The sequence below is a fragment of the Nicotiana tomentosiformis genome, chromosome 5, assembly GCF_000390325.3.
Source record: "Nicotiana tomentosiformis chromosome 5, ASM39032v3, whole genome shotgun sequence".
Lineage (NCBI taxonomy): Eukaryota > Viridiplantae > Streptophyta > Magnoliopsida > Solanales > Solanaceae > Nicotiana > Nicotiana tomentosiformis.
In genome coordinates, this window is record NC_090816.1 from 125,653,895 (window position 1) to 125,670,676 (window position 16,782).

The 16,782-nt window shown below is 34.2% G+C and overlaps 2 protein-coding genes across 2 annotated transcripts; both read right to left on the reverse strand.

Annotated features, from left to right (window-relative positions):
- Positions 1–1,931: 1,931 nt before the first annotated feature.
- On the reverse strand, positions 1,932–7,427 carry LOC104104562 (AP2-like ethylene-responsive transcription factor AIL1). Its single transcript, XM_070175311.1, has 8 exons — positions 6,921–7,427; positions 5,850–6,414; positions 5,113–5,195; positions 4,491–4,579; positions 4,293–4,366; positions 4,015–4,065; positions 3,823–3,899; positions 1,932–3,121 (listed from the first exon to the last, which is right to left on the reverse strand). The coding sequence occupies exons 1-8, from the start codon at positions 7,132–7,134 to the stop codon at positions 2,274–2,276; spliced, it is 2,001 nt and encodes a 666-aa protein (XP_070031412.1). The 5' UTR covers positions 7,135–7,427; the 3' UTR covers positions 1,932–2,273.
- Positions 7,428–15,443: 8,016 nt separating this feature from the next.
- LOC104104564 (uncharacterized) lies at positions 15,444–16,136 on the reverse strand. Its single transcript, XM_009612690.1, has one exon. The coding sequence runs from the start codon at positions 16,134–16,136 to the stop codon at positions 15,444–15,446; it is 693 nt and encodes a 230-aa protein (XP_009610985.1).
- Positions 16,137–16,782: the final 646 nt, after the last annotated feature.

Consider the following 16,782-nt stretch of genomic DNA (forward strand, 5'->3'; position numbering starts at 1 on the left):
TTGTTACAAGGGATCTCCCAACCAAAAATCATATTACTATCGCGTTTTGAAAACTGTTATGTTTTAACTTGGCATTTGGATATCATTGATCGTTGCTTGTTGTTTCCATGGTTTTTTTTTTTTTTTTTTTTAATATTGGCATACTATTTTGAAAGAGGACAATTAGCTTTACATACTAATACTATTCTATATGAACTAATGTCTCTTTAGTTGGGGGCGCTGCATCTTCAATGGATGCAAGTAGCTCGACAACAGTCAACTTTGGATCTCATTAGTAGTTACTCCCTATTCAACAGGTTTTGGTGATCCCTACTCTATTCTGGGCCTCATGTCACTTGATGTTGTACTTTGTGTTTTGAGGTATAGCCGGGGCCTTGTTGTCGGCACTTTCATACTACTCTTTTGTTGTACTTAGAGGCTTAGTAGATAGGTTGTGGGTGGTGTTTAATATTGGGTAATGAGCTAGAAGTGTTGGTATTTGGCAAACATGTTTTCCTTGTAATTATGAGCTTGTAATATTTTGAAAATTATAAATTGAATCTCCTTGAGTAATGAAAAAGAATGTGGAGCACTTGATTCTTCTCACATATATTTCTAGCCACTGATTCTTATATTGCTGATGGGCAAGATTAGGTAGAAGGCATCTAGGAGGCTTTCTTGATCAGGGTATCTCGGTTGAGCGTCGGTCGCGCTCCCCGAGGTCGAGCGTGACAACTAGCTTCAATGAAATCGACAATAAAACCTCGCTTGAGGCCGGTATGAATGCAGCAAAGGCTAAATCTCGGAGATCTTGAGTGGTTCAGGGGCGGCAGTAGAGTGGCCGGCGGCAGTGGGAGTGGTTGGACGGAGGTAGTCGGGTTCCGGAGGTAAAACTAAAGGAACGTTTATGTGAAATTTGTGTGGTGGTTTGGTCGGATTTGCAATGAAATCAAAGAGGGAAGTAAGAGGTAGCTATCTAGGGTTTCGATTTCATGATTTTCGGGATTTTGATTGTGCACCGCCGGTAGTGGCGATTTACGGCAGGCAGAGCCACCGTGGGGAGGGTGACAGCGGCAGAAGTGGGGAGAGGGAGAAGAGAGAGCGAAGGGTGAGAGGAAAGAAAGAGTAAAAGGAAAAATGGGGTCGTCAAAATTTCGGAGGTAAAGGCGTTAAATACCTAGTTGAGAGATTGAATGCTAGTCACTGGATCAAGGAAGATCGGATGGATGGGGATTGATATCTAACCATTTATCCAAAACGACGTAGTTTTAGGTTAAACTGCGCCGTTTTGAATCCGCCCCTGACAGGCCCTCTATTAGACCGGGTTAGGCTGCCAATTTGCCTCATATATTGGCCCAATCTCGGCTCACAAATGCAAAACCCAATCCTTTTAACCCCATAACAAACTAATTAATAATCTAATTCTAAAATCTATAAACACACACAGTAAACCTAGGGGAAAAAAATAGTGTAGGAGAAGTAGAAAGAGAAAATATTAGATATTTACAACTGGTTGTAAGTAAGCTTTTTCCACCCCAACCCATATCCTTTGACACTTGACCATCACTTTTTATCCGTTTATAATTAGGAAATGTTACTAGTATATAGTAACTTAATTGAAATTTAAAAATAAAAACAGTGACATAGTGGTTGGAAAAAAATAATCGACTTCTCTTATTTTAAATGTGCAACAGATGAACCAGAGTACAAGGACTAAAGCTATCATTACTGCTAAGTACGAAACTTAAGGTTGAATGCACTTAGGACTTGGGAGGGAAAAATCTTTTTCCTCTCATTCTCTTTTCCTATCTTTAGGTCACATACATTCAAAGAGTGAAGCAGTTGGACTAGTATATGTCACATATATGTCTTTAAAACAGTACTATAAATATAAAATAACCACGTGAAATGTATGTAAACAATGTATATAGAAAATATACATACACAACAAATGGAAAAATTCAGATTATCTGCATTGTTACGTTATCCAAAATTACAAAGCATGGTTGATATTTTTACTTTCCGATAAGACCTATAAGAATGAAGTTCCCAAAATTATAGCCAAGAAAAGAGACTAAACAAAGCTCTCTCATCATGCTATTCATGAACTTCAGTCTTCAGTTCCTATAAACAAAATTAGCATTTGCATAAAAGCAACCAAAATAAAACCAAAAAAAAACTCTTATCTTTCTTGAGTTGCAAAAAAAAAAAAAGGAAGATTAGAGATTAGTTATGTATACATCCCTTGCTAACTAGATTTCCTCATATAGACCATGGCCTTGTGATGAGGAGTTCTATGTGTCATTCCACACAGTGAAAGTGGGGGCCCCACCATGACAAATAGCGACAGTATTATTCCTTGAAGCGAGAGCAGGAACAGCTGTTGACATCCAATTGTTACAATTAACAGACTCCTGATGATCATAAAGACCGGCCACCTTTACTAAGCCATTAGATGTTGATTGTTGAGAATGATAGTAACCAAATATATTCTCATTACCAAGTTGTTGCTTCACTTCATTCTCTCCATATCCATTACCTTGGCTCAATTGTGGCAACGCAAATCCACCACTAGGACTACTTGCATATCCAACTCCTTGATATGTAACATTATTATGTTCCATTGAAGTAGAAGAAGTATCCAATCCCATAAGATTGTGTAAAGCTGAAGTTGGTTGCAAGAAATTATGAGCAATATTCCCATGTTGAAGTTGATGAAAATCTTGAAAATTTTGAGTACTACTCAAATGATCAGAATCTTGAACTTCTTGTTTGCACCATAGCCTTTGTTGTTGCTGTTGTTGTTGGCTATAAGGGTAATGCATATTCAATGGCTGAGCCTGAGCTTGTTGGAATGCAATGTTAGACCAGATATGATTCGCGTTCGCGCCATAGCTACTAATTGTTCCATTTGTGAGATGAGATCCAATGTTTTCTTGACTAACTCTTTGATAATCTAGAGCAATTTGATCAGCTTGTTCAGCATCTTTGAGACGTTTAGCTGCACCTCCAATAGGTAAGGTACTGCTCTCTAATATGCTTTTTACGTCGTATCGGTTTATTTCAAAGTTGGTTACTGCATTTAGTCCACGGAATTTGATTGCTGCTATGTCATAAGCCTCTGCAGCTTCTTCTTGTGTGCCTATAAAGAGGAATAAAGTTAGAAGGTAAACATCATAATATGATTTTCCAGGATAATGGTTTATGGAAAAAGCAGTTTTGTACATTGACTATATACCTAAGAGGTCATTTGGTACGCGGGATAAGGTGGGATAAGGTAAGGGATTAAATTTATACCATGTTTGGTTGATGGTATAAATTTATCGGTATAAATTTTATTCCAGACTTAAAACTAAAACTGGATATCTCACGCTATCCCCTTATCCCATTAAACTTGGAATTTTTTATCCAGAGATTATAATCATGTGATTATTATCCGAGGATAACTTAGTCCGCTTACCAAACGACCCCTAAGGACATAATATGACACTATACCTATTTAATAGTCTTTTGGAGCGAAAAAAAAGCCTGAATAGTCATCCATCCAGAAGCGAAGCCACGATTTGAAGTTTATAGGTTCTAAATTTGTTTATAAAGGGTATAAACAAAAACTGTTAGGTTCGCCCAAACCTGTAGATGATACACTAGCTCCGCCCCTACGTCGACCCAACCACTTAAACTAAATATAGCTGGTGGATATACAATATGCATATAATCCATGTATACTTTGAGTATAACCGTGTACAATCAGTGAATAATTTATGTATGCTAGCTAGAAAAAGTAAATAGTTAATTTGGACGGCTATTTGTGTAAATTCCAAAAAAAAGAGAAAAAAGACTTACTGAAAGTGCCAAGATAAAGATCCTTGTTTCCAGCAACTCGTCCAATTCTTGCTTGCCATCTTCCATGTTGATGGTGCCTTTTATTACAAAAAAAAAATTACAAACCTAAGTTATTTTTCTTTACTATTTTAGGAAAGAAGATTTTAAGCAAGAGCCAAATGATAGCATACACTAAAAGAAATCACATATTACCTTGTAACACCTCGATAAATGGATGCACCACGAGAGAACCCACTACTCTTCCTATATTAGGGACCAGAAAACAAATTAAAAAAGAAAAATATTAATTTCATTCATTTTCTCGCCATAATTTTTCATATAAACATGTTTTAAACTAACATCAAGTGTTCAGTAGGTCAGACTAAAATAATACGTCTTAATAAAAATATTTGACAAGATTAGAGGTCAATCTATGTATTTCGCTTTTTTTCTTAAAACTTGATTAATTAATGTATAGCTTTAAAATTTACCTTCGCAAAGATGCCACATACTCTTGTCTAGTCATATGCTTCATTTCATCCAGCTCTTTCTCATAATTACTAATCTGAAAATTTTGCATCCAAAATAAAAAATTAAATTAAATTTTCTTTACGGAAATAAATATGTTTTCTTACCAACTAGACAAATTTCCCAGGATATAGAGAAGTCCTAGAATTCTATGTACTTACTGGGAAATTGGTGGTAGTTGTCGGACCCCAATACTTCAGTGCTGCTAAATCATAAGCTCGAGCTGCCTTTTCTTCTTTATCATACCCTCCTATTAAAGATTTACAAGAAAAAATAGATCAGTTAGATAAAATTATTTTTAAAAAAAACTAACTTATAAAAATTGACAGTATAAAGAAGTTAACATTCTCGTGAATTTTAAAATTTATTGTAACAATTAACATGTCTTATTTTCTTGGTTGCTAATTCCCTTTTTTTAACCTATATTTACTATACTATTTAGGTAACATGATAGTGTAAAAAATTTGTTACTGTCTAAACGTTAAAAGCATTGATAAAATAGTGAGTTCTTGCATTATAGTAACATGTTGAAAAGTGTAAGTGTATATATACAAAGATTAGAAGGAATTACATTATAACTTACCCAAATAAACTGTAGGAAGTATACAAATGTCGAATCCATCAACATGAAATAGAAGGAGAGAAAAATGAAGAAGATATCCAAGTTAGTATTTTAAAGGAAAAAAGAAGGTATATAGTAGTTTTAAAAAAAAAGTAATGGCGAGTAAAATGAAGAAGAAAAAAGTGAAATTATATAGTGGGAGACAATGAAGGGAAACATACCTTGCCTTCCTTTGCGAGTTTGTCCCTCTCTTCTGCAACTATTATCCCACAAATGTGCCTCATATCTCCCCGTCCACCTATGCCTACATACACCAATATATATACATATATTGGCATCAATTACGCCTTAGTCCCAGACAAATAAATTACGAAATGTATATCACAAATAAAATACTTACTTTACACTTAATATCAACCACTAAATGAAGCAAGAGGAACAAGAAAGAGATTTGGTTATAATTAAAGGTTGTTTAAATAAAAAGAACGAAATTTCTTTTTTGAGTAGTATATCATTTGGTGCCTTCTTAAGTGACGATAATCCAATAGTGAAACTAAGGATTCCATTATTTACGTTTTTGTTTTGGTACTAAGCACAAAAAAAAAATAAAGAATAACAAGAGAAACTATATAGGGAGAAATGGGAAGAATGAGGCTAAATATATTTAAAGACGATTTTGTAGTTTCTTTTAACTCCCTTCCCACTTTTGTAAGGCAATCTTGTACTCCATTTTAGACTTCTCTTAAGGACAAAGTTCATTAGAAATTTTCCTATATGTAATATGTCTCATAAATATAGTATATTTTGATTTTTAAAAAATAAGAATGCAAGAAATGCTACTTCGTTCTTTTTTTCAAAGTAGCATTTATTTCTCTAAAACAGCCAAAAAGGGCGGAAGTGGCCTCGATCTTACCTATAAAATATAGCGACAATTCAAAAAAAAGGAAATAGACAATACCTTGTAACACCACGGTAAATCGAAGTTCTTTGGCCAAAAGTATCAATAGATTTCCGAGGTACTGCTTCTATTGCACCATTATTTTGTACATCAATACTACCATTTGTACCATTTGCATTCTCTTGTTGTTTGTTATTTTCCGACGAGCAACTATTCTCTCCACCACCGCCACCGCCACCACCGGTGCTCATAGAAAGTGACAAGGACTGTGCATTATTACCACCACCCACCACCACACCCTCCCCCTCCTTTTTATCATCTTGTAATGATGGGGTGCTTGTATTAGGGTTATTTCTTAACCAATTCTTGATCATAGAAAGCCCTATAGTATTATTATTAGTGTTACTTCCAATATTGTTAGTGGTACTAGTAACACTAGAATAAATACTATAATCTCCATTAATGTTGTTGTTGTTGTTGTTGCTTTGTACTTCACCAATACCAAGGAAGTTTTCTAGTTTTGGTGGTTCTTGATTTTCAAGATGTTGGCTAGTATTGCATGAAATACCCATTAGCATTGACATCTCTGATGTTGTTTTGTAGTTAGGATCATGAGAGCTCCAATCTGCATATACAAAACAAACAAAAAAATCTCAAAAATAGGCAAAATAGTTGATTTTTTTTAATTAATCCATTTAATCGGACTTTCACCTCCTGTGGTGATGAGGGGTTTTGACATAAACCCCAAATATGTATAATTAAAACCATAGTATTGCATCTAACAAAAATCGTTCTTAATTTGTCTAATTCATCCGAGGTAAATAAAGGACAACAACAACAACTCAGTATAATACAGAGTCTGTGGAGGATAATGTGTACGCAGAACTTACGCCTATCTTGGTGGGTAGAAAGGCTATTTCGCATAGACCCTTAGATCAAGAAGATGAAAAGAGACAATAGAACAATAACATCAACCCAAGCAAACAAAGGAGGAACTGCAAAAAATGGCTATAAACAACATATGTGTCTGATCTTGATATTTTCTCCTTGTTTTCATTTGAAATATTAGGGTTTTTAGTAGTAAAAAAAGAGACTAACAAAGAGGAAATTAAATTAAATGTAGTAACTAACCTTGTGATTGATGATTTCTGTTGAAAGCTTCAAAAATACCAAAAGGGATATGAGGAACAACATTAAGAGAAGGAAGTGTAGAGTCATGAGAAGTAAGATCAAAGCATTCTCCTGAAACATCAACTGAACCTGATATTTCTTGAGATGTTTGTGATGTTAATTCCTCATGTGGTGAAAGAGAGAATCCTAACCAGTTGTTCATAGATGAAGCCATCAAATTAATATCTTGGTTAAAATTTTTAAAAAAAATTACTTCACTAGTTATATATAACTATTGAAAAACACTAGTAACATTGATTTTTTCCCCTCTAAAAGTTCATGCAATATGAAGTGCTACTGGAAATTAAAAGAGAAGAAAAAGATAAGTCCATGAGTTAGCCATATAGTCTATAAGTTGTTTGAAGGTGAAAAAAAGAAAGAAGAAGAAGAGGAAAGGTCCAAAAACTGAAGAGGAATCATTTCTCCCAAAGCAAGGTTAAGATTTATATGAAACTCAAAACCCAAAAAAAGAAGAAAAAAATCAAGTTCGACCCCCCTCCCCCCCCAAAAAAAAATCCCTCCCCCCCCCCCCCTCCTCTCTCTCTCTCTCTCTCCATTTCTCGTTGGTCATAAATGGGGTGCCCTCTAAATGAGGGGCAGTGTTTTCTCTGATCCCAAAAACATGTATAGGTTCAAAATGAAGAGCAAAATATAGGGTTGATGAGGGGTAGGATTGTAAAATAATTGAACCAAGGGTAGTAGTATAACAAGGACATTTCCTCTTTGGTTCTACTTATCTATAGCCTATTCTTCTTCACTCTATGTTTAACTTTCTATACACGGATAATATGCAAATTTTTGCATTATCAACTTAAGTTAGACTTATAATAACAGATACGATATAATATGTTTAGCTATCCCGATTTAGTAAACTAAAAATGCAAAAAATAACATGTTGTAACCGGTTAAACGATACTTTTTTTTTGTTTTTCGTCCGGTGTCCGGTACCTGTATTGGAGCCCAACTATATATATTTGTAATCACGCCGCATAGGGCCTCATTCGAGGGGAAAGACTCTCTACCAAATATTTTTCCATACCCAGAGCTCGAACCCGAGAGGTTACATTGTTTAATGAGTTAAATCTTTTTTTTTGTTGCTAAACAACTATAGCTTGAACTTTACTGTTACTACGAAATTCTATACGCATATCAAATGGAAGCTAAGATAAAAGAATAATAATCAAGAGTACACGAGGACTAAATAAAAAATTGTGTGAATTGTAGCCTTCTGTACTTACTAATAGTTTATTTTGGCAGATATATCCTAATATTTTAGTTTTCATATCTAATCCTTTTCTTGTGTAATCTAAAGATCGGGCAAAGTGGTATATAGCATGTTGAGATAGTTGATCCTATCTTTTTCATTCTTGCATATCTTCTACTCCATTTTTTTCATTATTTGAATGTCTGATAATCGCATTGGAATCCGATTAAATTTGGATTCGTTTCAATTAGCGGATTATAAAGCACTCCTAATATAGGTGACTCTATATCTCAGGCTCAAATCTGAAATCTCTAATTAAAAAATGAAGTAGTTACTACTCCACTATAATCTGAAATCTCTAATTAAAAAATGAAGTAGTTACTACTCCACTATAACCGTTGTTGTGATATCTTCTACTCAATTGTTTGAAGTGTATATAATTTGAGGCAGTATTATTCTATAAATAGTTATTGGCCTAACACATGGAGTCATGCATATTCTTTAGGGGCATGTGGTTTCTTAATTTTGAAATAAACTGCACTAATGTTCTTTGAACGTTCAAAGAGTATCCAAGTTGCACTCTTATTTTACCCATTTTTTGTTGCCTATATTATTGGCTAAACTCATTTGCAAGAACTTTAAGAAAGGCATTCCTTGTTTCTATACCAAATCTCTCTTAGTTTATTATAGGAATAGGGTACGTAACACAATTTATTTTTGTTGCCTGAACTGTTGAACATATATCTCTTCCCATCTCTCACTTAGTCAAGGTTGACAAGTTCAATAATTGTAGGATATTACTAATTAAGAAAGATATTTAATAAATGTTTTAAATACTTACTTAACACTCCACCAATTAGAATAATATGATTGATTTGGGCCAAAAAAAAATAATTTCGGTGCATAATGCATCCCGCGTTCACGTAGGATCTAGGGAGGGGCGCACTCATAAAGAGTGTGTTGTAGACAACCTATATTCTAATGCAAGTATTAGTGGTTGCTTCGACGGCTCAAACCCGTAACCTATATAGATCACACATAGACAAATTTATCGTTCTCCAAAACTCCCTTCAGTATGGTTGATTTGGGAAAATATAATAAAGAGTCCTTTTTTATACAACATTCAATATTTTGAAACAAACTTAGTTGGCCAAAACGAGTAATTAATGTTTTGGACTAAAGGGGATACATTAATGAATAAGATAACTTGATTGCAAATCATGTTTAAATTCAACTCAGATCAGAAAAACGTTGACTCTATAAAAAGTGATTTCTATAAATGTAGACCAAGTATATATATACCGAATTAGTCCATAATTTTTCTACTGATCAGGAACTCATGGAAATTGTTAATTACAACATTAATTTGTGCCTTTTAAATCGTTTAGCTAAGATAATACTAGTCCAATATCGTAGTTGTAATACATAAAGCCTGATCATTGGTATGGAACCAGGAATTTTAATCAGTGGATTCAAATAAATACAAGGAACACCACATGATTTAATTAAGTTTCAGACATGCGATCTAAACAATATTTGAGCAAATTTTAAACCACATTCAAATCTTTCTCTATATGAAGAAAAAATTCGACAATAATATATATATATAACTAATTACTAACTAATTTTCTATTTCGAATTAAAATTTATTATTAGTGCAAGAAAATATGTATATTCGTGTATATAATTTAAATACATCTATTTATTCACTGAATGGGAACTTCTGAGTAAGATTAAAGTTATTTTCATGTGACCTATAAGTCACGAGTTTCATTCGTAAAAATAACCACTAATAGACCATTCGCACCACACTTTTGGAGTGCAACCCTTCCCCCAACGACAGAAGCGGACCTATGTAATAGAATGAGGGGTCACCAGCACCGTAATATTCGGCAAAAATCCCATGTATACATGTTTTTACAAAATAATGATATATTAGTAGTGACACCTTATATATGAAGTAAATTTTGGCTGAACGTAAATGTGCACATATTACCTCTAAATTTTGGATTTGCCTCTGTTGAACAACATATAAATACGGAATGATTTGTGTATTGAATTATCTTTTTTTACGTCATTTTATTCAGTGAATTTCCAGTTGGATATAAGTCATATCAATGTCAGAAATCCTGGTCCTCTTCTTCCTTTTCTCTTCCTCTATCTGTAATCTGTCCACTGCCACACCCCTTAACCTAACCAACCCACTACTTTTCATTTAATTTTTTTTCTTTTTCACTCCCATAACTTTCTCACATTCTTTTGCCATCTTTTAAAAAAGTTTAATTTATTATTTTTTGCATGTTGCTGCTGCTGTTTATCCTCAGCTTGTCATAATCATCAAACTGCTCCCCCGATAGAAACGGGGGACTTTTCTTTTCCTTCTTTTTAAAAATAATAATAATTCATTTGCATGACTGACACTTAATAATTCTTCCCCTTTAATATATTCTCCTTTTTTAGGCAGATCATTTTAGAGAAACTGAGATACTCAGAATCTTTTTCTTTTTCCTTTTTAGAACGGGCTTGGCTTAGCTCTTTTTAGTCTTTTGACACGTACTAGCACGTAATGTAGTCAATCATATACTTCTAACTAGGGGTATATAAGTCGGGTTGCGCCGGCGAAACTAGAACTTTTTTTGAGAGTGTTCTAATTTGAAAAAAGTAAAAAGAAATTCTTATAAAGGGTATTCAATATATGTTATATACTTCTAAAATTTGATATTTTATTTATATACGCAGTGTAATTTTTTGACAAAGGGTGATCAATATAAAGTGTGGCTTCGCCCCTGTCGGGCTGGTTCAATTTTTATCAAAATCAAACTAAAACAAACCTAGTTAAATTTTTAAATCGATTTGATTTGACTTTTCGATTTGGTGATTTTGCTGGTTCGATTTGACACCCCTACTTTTAACAAGGATTGGAGGTAGGGGTGTACATGGATCGAGTTGGTTTGGTTTTGACAAAATCAAACCAAACTAACTATATCGATTTGGATTGGTTCGGGTTTGTCGGGTTTTTTGTTACTTAAATATTATTTCAATTTTACTTTGTTAAATTTTTTATAAGTAAATATATGTTTAGTAAAAATATAAAAAATGATAAATATATTATCTATTAAAATATTCTTATAGGAGATTTTTTAGTAACACATGATAGTTATTTTTTTTAGTCGTCTGGCAATAATTTCTCGTTGATATATACTTTCAAGGTTAACCGAATTTAGTAATTAAACATAAAAATTAATATGATACATAAATAATAATAACCACTTCAAATTCGAAAAAGATATAAGAATTTAATAGATCTTGAAATATGAATATGGAAGAACATAGATTGACGCATTTCAGTAACACTTGATAAGAAAGTGATCATACAACCCATTATTTAGGTGAAAGAAAAACTTATTGATCCCCACCACACAAAAGTTACTTACAAGTGATATTTCCAATCCTTAATCTATAATCTATCCTATCTAGCTCAATGTCAAAATTATATCTTTATTCTCTTCTCCTTGAGAATCCCTACTAGGTAGGTTTGCCCGGTTAGAAGCTAGTCCTACACTATTGCAAAGCCGTTGTTATTTCTCTATATGTACAATTGATTGATCCACTTTATTTCTTTCCTATTCTTCATGTTGGCTTCTATGAGTTGTAGTCTGTATTTGCTATCCTCTTTTATGTTCTTCCACATCTTTGTTGGCAATGGTACTTTCTGATTCCATAGTGCTTCATTCCTTGCTCGCCATATCCCATGCATTACTGATGTGATGATTGAGGTTACGAATCCTCGGCATATTCTCCCTTTTATACATCTACCCATTTTCTTCCAAATGTTTTGCATATCTAGTTGTTTCAACTTTATTCCCAGCCAGTTGCATTGTTCATCTATGCACATTCTGGAGAATTGACACACAGAGTACAAATGATGAATTATTTCATCCCGCATTCTACATAGTAGACATGTTCTCTTATGGCTTATTCCCATCATATGTAGTATGTCTCGTAAGTAATTTTTGTCTCATGATCAACCATCCTATAAAATAATATTTTGGAATATTTAATCTATTCTAAATCTATCGTGCATATGGACATTTAGGTGTTGCTCCTCTTCTCCATTAGTATCCTTCATTTACTATGTACCCCTTCATTTGCCCCTTCCATCTTTTTTGTTCAAACCCTGCAGCAAAGGCTGTTTGGATATCACATATCTTTTTCTAATACCATGCACTATCTTGTGGTAGTTTGTATTGCCACCAGTCCTTGCCCTTTATGTATATGTGATTTACCCATTTAAACCATAATAAATCACTTTTTTGCTCTATATTTCATATATATTTTGCCAATGCTGTTTCATTCCATACCAAACAGTATTGTATTCCTAATCCACTCTCTATTTTTGTTCGGCAGACTAGGTCCCATGCTACCTGTGGGAATTTGTTCGTGACACTTTTCTCATCCTATAGGTAGTTCCTACATATAGTTACAATGTCCTTCATGACCCTTTTTGGTAGTAAGAAGATGGATGCCCCATATGAGTGTAGGTACAACAACATTGTATTTACCAACTGAGTTCTCCCTGCATACGATAGGTTCCTGGATCCCCATCCTTTTTTCTTTACCAGTATCTTGTCTATCAACATTTCACACTCTACAACACTTAGTTTCTTTGAGGATATAGGCACTCTAAGATATTTAAATGAAAGTTTACCTCTCTTATATCCTGTCAGTTCATATATGTCTTTCATCTCTCTACCATTCATATTCGCATAGAAGATGTTCGATTTATTTGCATTAACAGTCATACCAGATGCATTCGAAAATGATTTGAGTCCCCTTAGCATGAGCATTACTGATGGATAATCTCCTTTACTAAATAGTATCATATCGTCCGCAAAACAAAGGTGTGTCATCTTCAATCCTTTGCATTTTGTATGAAAAGCAAATTCTTCCTACTTAGCCACACGCACCATGATGCGCGTGAAATATTCCATATAGATCACAAACAGTAAAGGAGAGATTGGATCCCTCTGTCTTAATCCTCTCTTCTTATTTATTTTGCCATAACACCCACCATTTAAGTTTATGCTGTAGCTAGTTGATGTGATACATGCCATAATCCATCTTATGAAGAACTCGGGAAAGTTTAGTGCATGCAACATTTCCTCCACAAATTTTCATTAAATGGAATCATATGCCCTCTTTAAATCCACCTTGATTAAGCAGCTTTTAGTGGTTTGTTTCCTATTGTATAATTTGACCAAGTCTTGACAAATCAAGATGTTTTGTACTATAATTCTCCCAACCACAAAGGCACTTTGATTTTGTGATATGATGTCTGACAGCACCAATTTTAATATGTTACACAACATCTTTAAGATAATTTTGTACACCGCATTATATCATGCTATAGGTATATAATCTTCAACTGTTACAACATGAGAGGTTTTTGGTATGAGGGTGATCATTGTACTATTAAGAGGTCTGAGCATTTTTCCAGATTGAAAAAATTCCAATACAACTGCAGTGACATCCTCACCTACAATGGTCCAGCTATCCTTGAAAAATTGGCTGCCATACCCATTATGGCATGGTGCCTTTGTCCCTCTTATATCCCATTGTGCTTCTTTAACTTTCTTTTGTGAAAAATCTTCTATCAACTCGATCCTTTGTTCTTTTGAAACAATATGTCCTTCTTTGACTATGTGGCTTGCCACATGATCTCTGCTCTACTGGTTAGTGCCCTGTAGCCTTGTATAGAATTCACTAAAAGTATCAGCTACTGAATCTGTTGATTGAATTGTTTCCTTGCATGTTCTGAATTGTAAATATCATACTTGATGCTCTCTTTGCCTTAATCACCGAGTGAAAGCAGCTTGTGTTCATGTCTCCATATTTAAGCCATTGTATTTTACTCGTCTGCTGCAAGTAGTTTATTTTTGCTTCCTTCCAGTATATGTATTGCTTCGTCATCTCTTTCTCTTCTTTGAATAGTAGTTCATTCCTAGGTTCCTTTTGTATTTTCTCTTGACACTTTACCAGCTTTTTCATGCGTTCATCTTCCTGTTTCTCCACTTTTGCAAACTTGTCTTAATTCAACTTTATCAACACCTTTTTAAGTTTGTTTAATTTTTTCACCACTTTAAACATGTTTGTCCCCTTTATAGGTTGTCTCCAGCTACCCTCCACTCTTGTCATGTAGGAATTATCCTTGCTCCACATGTGTGTAGTATCTGAATATCCTCATCTTAGGTGTGTCAGTTCCCTCCCATTTAATCATTACAAGACTATGATCATATACTCCTGCTGGCATATAATAAACCTCAGATGCTGGCAACCTATTCACCCAGTCAATATTGGTGATCACCTTGTTAATCTTGCTTAGTACTCTATCTTGTCCATCTTGTTTATTGCTCCATGTATAAAAACACCCCGATGATTTCAATTCTTTTAGTCCACGTTGCTCAACATACTCCTTAAACTCCTTTATTTCTGCATAAGCCACCTTACTTCCCACTCTATCCTCTTGATTGAGTATAAAGTTGAAATCTCTCATAATTGTCCATGTCTCTACCATTTGATTAGCTATCATCCTTATGTCTCTCCATAAGTCAGACCTTAGTGTTGGATCATTGAATCCATATACCATTATCATATTAATCACCTTACATGTGCTACTATGAGTAATCATACTATGTCTAAGTTGTTCTGTCACCATTTTCACTTTTATAGCGAAGATCTGAGGCTTCCACAATAGCCAAATTCTACCTGCATTATGTTTAGAGTAATTTATAGTATACGAACACTTTGTGCAAAGATTAAGAGTAGCTTGATTTGCCTTAGCTCTCTTAATTTTTATTTCCAAAAGCCCAAACAGTCCAACCTGTTATCTTTGAAGGAACATGTTCACTTCCTTCTGCTTGGTTGTCCTGTTTAGGCCCATATTGTTCCAAAAATCAATACTATCTATTAGGAGGGGTGGGGGTTTGGTCCCCCATCATTCCCTGATTTATTACCATTTTCTTGTGATTCCATCTGCTTTTCATTAGATTGTTTCTCACCTTCAATCCTTTCATTATTCCTCTTATTCGGTTGTGTTACTGCAGCATGAGTATTTTGATTGTTTCCTCGACCCTTCCATGCTTTTTCCCTTGTACCACTTGCCATGCTTCCTCCACTTTTTTGTTATTTTCTGCCTGATTCTTAGTTCCCTGTGTCTCTTGTTGCTTGTCTTTGGTACTACCATTTTCAGTTGGAGTTATGTTACTTGCTTCAATGTTCTGTTATTGTTCATCTGGTTCTTCCCTCTCTTTGTAGCTATTTGTATTCCTCATATTGCCTGATTCCTTGTTAATTTCCTTTACCACTTTGGTCTGCCTTAATTGCATCCTACATTCTCTGATATCATGTCCAAAGTTGACACATGATTTACAAAACACTGGTTTCCATTCATATCTAACCTCTTTATCAATGATCACTCCACATTCATTCTCAAACATCACCATATCTCGATACATCTGGTTTGGTTCTACTTCAACCAGAATTCTTGCATATTGCAACCTCTCCTTTTGTGTTGTTGTTCTATCCGCTTTCAGAGGATTACCAATCATTCCTGCTATTTTTGTTAGAGTATTTTGTCCCCAATATTTGATATCCAGGTTCATCAATCTAATCCATACAGGAATTTTATCAACTACCTGCTTATCAAGTCTAATAACATGTCTCCATGGTTTAACCACAATTGGTTTTTTGTCGAATATTCTAATTCCTTCCTCCACCACCTTCTCCTTGTTCTCCATTGAGTGGAATCTTACTATGAATATACCCCTGATTACCTGAGCTATTTTATCTATTCCCAGTGCTCCCCGAACTCTTTTGAAGTAGCCCTCCATAACTGTTTGTGGTGGATTTGAACCCAGCACGTAATAAATTACAGCAGATCTCCAGTAGATTATCTCATCTTTTATGTCTCCCATTGTATTTTTCACATTTTCCCTCGATTGCTCCCCTTCCTTTCTGGTTAGGTTATACCTTTCACTCCGTTCTCCTTTCCCTACAATTCTACTCCAATTTTCCCCTTCTGTCTGTGCCTTTGCATGGCTTTGTTTTCCTACTAATTCAGATTCACTTTCCTCTTCAACCCATTATTTAAGGTTAATAAATATGGAGCACTTTATATTCTATTAAATATTATATCCCATAAGAGATTTTCAAATATTTCTAGATAATATTTTTTTAAAAATTCATATAAAATCTTAAAAGTATATATAAAAATTATATATTTATATGTCGGTTTGGTTCGGATTTTTTTACTCAATACCAAACCAAATCAAACCAAACCTAGTCGAGTTTTTTTTAATCGATTTGGCTTGACTTTTCGGTTTGGTACGGTTTTTTCGGTTCAGTTTATACACTCATAATTGGAGATAATATACGTTTTGCAAAATGTAAGTGCATAGTTGAAACTTCGGGATAAATTGAGGAGATATTTATGTGTTATCTCTAATTTTTCGAAAGCATTTCTTTAGGATTCGTTTGTCCATAAAAAAAATTCTTTTTTTCGAAATGTGTTAATCCATAAATTTTTGAAAAATTTTCTAAAATGAGTTTTTGAAAATTCAA

What these genes read in the sequence shown, in the direction of transcription:
- LOC104104562 (XM_070175311.1), bottom strand. Translation starts at nt 7,134, where the DNA reads ATGGCTTCATCTATGAACAACTGGTTAGGATTCTCTCTTTCACCACAT. An exon ending in CAGAAATCATCAATCACAAG is followed by an intron (nt 6,415 to 6,920) that starts GTTAGTTACTAC and finishes TTGTATATGCAG; the next exon opens with ATTGGAGCTCTCATGATCCT. An exon ending in TCTTTATCTTGGCACTTTCA is followed by an intron (nt 3,122 to 3,822) that starts GTAAGTCTTTTT and finishes TCCTCTTTATAG; the next exon opens with GCACACAAGAAGAAGCTGCA.
- LOC104104564 (XM_009612690.1), bottom strand. Translation starts at nt 16,136, where the DNA reads ATGGGAGACATAAAAGATGAGATAATCTACTGGAGATCTGCTGTAATT.